Below are 5000 nucleotides of genomic sequence, written 5' to 3'. Positions count from 1 at the left end.
AGGTGTGTTGTGTGTGTGTGTGTGTGTGTGTGTGTGTAAAACAGAGAGCTGTGTGGTGTGTGGTGTGTGTGTGTGTGTGTGTAAAACAGAGAGCTGTGTGTGTGTGTGTGTGTGGTGCATGTGTAACAGAGAGCTGTGTGTGTGTGTGTGTGGTGTAACAGAGAGTGTGGTGCTGTGTGTGTGTGTGTGTGTGTGTGTAAACAGAGAGCTGTGTGTGTGTGTGGTGTGTGTGTGTTTGTGTGTAACAGAGAGCTGTGTGTGTTGTGTGTGTGTGTGTGTGTGTGTGTAACAGAGAGGTGTTGTGTGTGTGTGTGTGTGTGTAACAGAGCGTGTGTGTGTGTGTGTGGTGTGTGTGTGTGTGTGTGTGTGGGTGTGTTTGTGACACAGAGTGTGTGTGTGTGTGGTGTTGACACAGAGGGGGGTGTGTGTGTGTGTGTGTGTAACAGTGGTGTGTGTGTGTGTGTGTGTGTGTAAAACAGAGAGCTGTGTGTATGTGTGTGTGTGTGTGTGTGTGTAACAGAGAGGTGTGTGTGTGTGTGTGTGTGTGTGTGTGACACAGAGGTGTGTGTGTGTGTGTGTGTGTAACAGTGGTGTGTGTGTGTGTGTGTGTGTTGTGTGTGTAAAACAGAGAGCTGTGTGTATGTGTGTGTGTGTGTGTGTGTTGTAACAGAGAGGTGTGTGTGTGTGTGTGTGTGTGTGTAACAGAGAGGTGTGTGTGTGTGTGTGTGTGTGTGTAACAGAGAGGTGTGGTGTGTGTGTGTGTGTGATGTAACAGAGAGGTGTTGTGTGTGTTGGTAGGTGTACACAGAGAGTTGTGTGTGTGTGTGTGTGTTGTGTGTGTGTGTGTGCAACAGAGAGGTGTGTGTGTGTGTGTGTGTGTGTGTGTGTAACAGAAGGGTGTGTGTGTGTGTGTGTGTGTGTAACAGAGAGATTGTGTGGTGTGTGTGTTTGGTGTGTGTGTGAGTGGTGTGTGTGTGTGTGTGTGTGTGTGTGTAAAACAGAGAGCTGTGTGTGTGTGTGTGTGTGTGTGTATGTGTGTAACAGAGAGGTGTGTGTGTGTGTGTGTGTGTGTGTGTGTGTGTGTAAAACAGAGGCTGTGTGTGTGTGTAACACAGAGGTGTAACAGAGAGCTGTGTGTGTGTGTGTGTGTGTGTGTGTGTGTGTGTGTGTGTGGTGTGTGTGTAAAACAGGAGAGCTGTGTGTGTGTGTGTTGTGTGTGTGTGTAACGAGAGCGTCGTCGGTGTGTTGTGTGTGTGGTGTGTGTGTGTAACAGAGAGGTGTGTGTGTGTGTGTGTGTGTGTGTGTGACACAGAGGTGTGTGTGTGTGTGTGTGACACAGAGGTGTGTGTGTGTGTGTGTGTGTGTAACAGTGGTGTGTGTGTGTGTGTGTGTGTAACAGTGGTGTGTGTGTGTGTGTGTGTGTAACAGTGGTGTGTGTGTGTGTGTGTGTGTAACAGTGGTGTGTGTGTGTGTGTGTGTGTGTGTGTGGTTACCGTTGCTGCTGCTGCTGCTGTAGTTTGACGTTGTGGTGCACTGTGTGACGTGATAATCACCGGCAGCATCCACAAACACAAACATCAGCAGAAACACTGATTGGAAATTCAGAAGCACCAGGAAGCGCAGGAATGAAAAATACGACAGGATTCCCGTCCCAAACATGCCTGAGAGAAACAATCACACACAGGAACACATTAGTGTGTGATGCTCTCAGTGTCTCAGACCCCCCCCCATCACCTGACGAAACACAATCAAACCCTGGTATCCCAGCAGTCAGATGTACAGCAGAAAGACGGTAACAGCACAGTTAGAGACGCTGACCCTCGATGAGATGAATATCTGTCCTCCACAGCTGCAGAGAGAATTCCAGCACAATCCATCCCGTCCTCCCTTGAGACGCTTCAGAGAGCGATGGACATTGAGCTCTCCACAAACCCCCAGCCCGTGAGAGGCGCCGCCCTGCTGGAGACGCTGCTTGCGCTGCACACACACACACACACACACACACACACACACACACACACACACACACACACACACACTCACACATGTATTCCAGTCCGAATGATAGCAAATCACAAACTAAAAAATGTGTCAGCCAGTAGAGTGTTTTTGAAATGTTTTATTGAGTCTGTTTGAGTCGGTATGGATATGTGAAGTATATGTGATTATTTACTATATTTTAATTTATTGTAATTCAATATATATTCTGTTTCCAGCATCCACACACTTCACGTTTCTCCTGCCGTTTCTCCTGCATGCTCTAGGGAAGCTCCCTCACACGGTTTGAGCTCCTCCCCGCTGTGGACAGGTTTCTTTGCTTCGCCCATTTTCCCCCACTTTGATTGACGGCTGTCTGCCCCGCCTCCTGGTGCTGCCGCTGGAGCTGGACTTCCTCCGGTACAGATAAGACTGATAACTGGGCAGCTGCTCCAGCAGGAGGTCGACTGGGCAGCACAGCCCGTCGGTCCGGGAAGACCAACTATGACAACACGAAGGCACAGCGTCACTGGTGTGGTTTGGTGTAGTGTGTGTCTGTGTGGTGTGGTGTGTGATGAGAGAGAAGAGAGAGAGAGAGAGAGAGTGAGAGTGTGTCAGAGTGAGTGTGTGCACGCGTGTGTGTTAGAAGACTGGGAGTCTGAGCTCAGTAATGCTTCAGATTTTAAATCATGGGTATTTGTGTGTCAAGCTCAATATCTCAACTCATCATCAAATCAAATAAGAAGCGGATCTTTGGAGCACATTTCCAGGTATATGGACTGACAGAAACGCTGCAGACTCTCGCTCCTTACACTCAGAGCTGAGGTCCAGCTGTATTCATCAGGTCTGCTGCTGATTTTTGGAGTGCATTGGTGATTTTAGAACAGGAAGGAGTGTTCTAGTGCAGGCCAGCGAGACGTGACGGCAGCAGCAGTGTTTGACCATTTCTAAATAAAGAGAGCAGCACTTCAAACAACGCTCAGGGTCAACTACTGTAATCATCTTTCAGCGTTATATCCTCTAATATTTCTCTCTTTATCTGGAGTCAAACGCGCTTCATTGGAGCTCTTCCCGTGTGCGGCGCTCCTCTATAAAGACACTACAGCAGCATCAAGAGCTGAGCTTACTTTAAAACAGAAGTACTACGCTGCAAATCAAAGCAGGTTTAGCATCATTAATCTGTTGTTATTAGAATTTTAAATTGTTAAAATTGTTGGAATTTTGTAAATTTGTAGGATGGAAAGGAATTAAATTTGTTATATTTTGGTTTTATTTTTTCTGCTCATAATGAGAGTTTTGATTGTTTGTTTTAAGCAAGATATAAAAATGGTCCCGACTTCATTACGAAGTAATATTTTCTGTCACAAGTATGGACCTTCTGATTTACACGTGTTTCTAAATTTATTATATATATACACATACACACACACACACACACAGTGGGTACGGAAAGTATTCAGATCCCTTTAAATTTTTCACTCTGTTATATTGCAGCCATTTGCTAAAATCATTTAAATTCATTTGTTTTTTTCGCTCATAATGTACACACAGTACCCCATATTGACCAGAAAAACAACAGAATGTGACATTTTGCACGATTTATTATTAAAAAAAAAAACTGAATATCACATGGTCCTAAGTATTCAACACTAGACCCTTTGCTCAGTATTCAGTAGAAGCACCCTTTTTGATCTAATCCAGCCGAGTCTTTGGGAAAGACGCAACAAGTTTTTCACACCTGGATTTGGGGATCCTCTGCCATTCCTCCTTGCAGATCCTCTCCAGTTCTGTCAGGTTGGATGGTAAACGTTGGTGGACAGCCATTTTCAGGTCTCTCCAGAGATCCTCAATTGGGTTTAAGTCAGGGCTCTGGCTGGGCCATTCAAGAACAAGTCACGGAGTTGTTGTGAAGCCACTTCCCTTCGTTAGTTTTAGCTGTGTGTTTAGGGTCATTGTCTTGGTGGAAGGTGAACCTTCGGCCCAGGTCTGAGGTCCTGAGCACATCTGGAGAAGGTTTTCGTCCCGGATATCCCTGTACTTGGCCGCATTCATCTTTCCCCTCGATTGCAACCAGTCGTGCCTGTCCCTGCGCTGAAAAACACCCCCACACGCGTGATGCTCCACCACCCATGCTTCACTGTGTTGGGACTGTATTGACAGGTGATGAGCAGTGTCCCGGGGTTTTCTCCACACATACTGCTAGAAATATAAGGCCAAAAAAGTTCTATCTTGGTCGCATCAGACCAGAGAATCTTATTTCTCACCATCTGGAGTCCTTCACGGTGTTTTTTCATGTGTGTCTTGCACTGAGGAGGGATGGCTTCCGTTCGGGCCACTCTGCCATAAAGCCCCGACTTGTGGAGGACTGCAGTGATGTTGCCTGACTTTCTACACAACTTTCTCCCATCTCCCGACTGCATCTCTGGAGCTCAGCCACAGTGATCTTTGGGTTCTTCATTTACCCCTCTCTCACCAAGGCCCTTCTACCCGATAGCTCAGTTTGGCCAGACGGCCAGCTCCTAGGAAGGGTTCTGGTTCGTCCAAACGTCTTCCATTTAAGGATTATGGAGGTCACTGTGCTCTTAGGAACCTTAAGTGAAGCAGAAATGTTTTTGTAACCTTGGCCAGATCGGTGACCTTCCACAATTCTGTCTCTGAGCTCTTCAGACAGTTTCCTTTGACCTCATGATTCTCATTTTGCTCTGACTGCACTGGATCTTCCAGGGTCGTATATAGGCAGGTGTGTTGGCTTTCCATCAGTTCCATCAGTAAAGCACACAGCTTGGACTCAAAATGAAGGTGTAGAAACCATCTGTCAAGGATGCTTCAGAAGAATGGACGCACCTTGAGTTACAATATATGAGTGTCACAGCAAAGGTCTGAATACTTAGGACCTGTGATATTTCAGTTTTTTTTTTTTCCTTTTTTATAATCTGCAAAAATTATGTCACAATTCTGTGTTTTTCTGTCAATGTAGGGGTGCTGTTGTACATTAATGAGGAAAAAAATGAACTTAAAATGAT

General features: G+C 46.1%; 1 protein-coding gene across 1 annotated transcript in view; it reads right to left on the bottom strand.

The window, feature by feature from the left end:
- LOC109092186 (transmembrane channel-like protein 7) overlaps positions 1-5000 on the bottom strand; it is a 63912-nt gene that overhangs the window by 12230 nt on the left and 46682 nt on the right. The window contains exons 6-8 of the mRNA XM_042716039.1: positions 2307-2479; positions 1819-1887; positions 1494-1661 (exon numbers count right to left, since the gene is read on the bottom strand). Coding sequence (XP_042571973.1) covers positions 1494-1661; positions 1819-1887; positions 2307-2479 — 410 coding nt within the window. The remainder of the gene's footprint in view (positions 1-1493; positions 1662-1818; positions 1888-2306; positions 2480-5000) is intronic.

The sequence above is a fragment of the Cyprinus carpio genome, chromosome B1 (genome assembly GCF_018340385.1).
Source record: "Cyprinus carpio isolate SPL01 chromosome B1, ASM1834038v1, whole genome shotgun sequence".
In the NCBI taxonomy this organism is placed as follows: Eukaryota; Metazoa; Chordata; class Actinopteri; order Cypriniformes; family Cyprinidae; genus Cyprinus; species Cyprinus carpio.
The sequence above is the reverse complement of the archived record's forward strand: the minus strand, read 5'-3'. Positions and strand labels throughout refer to the sequence as shown.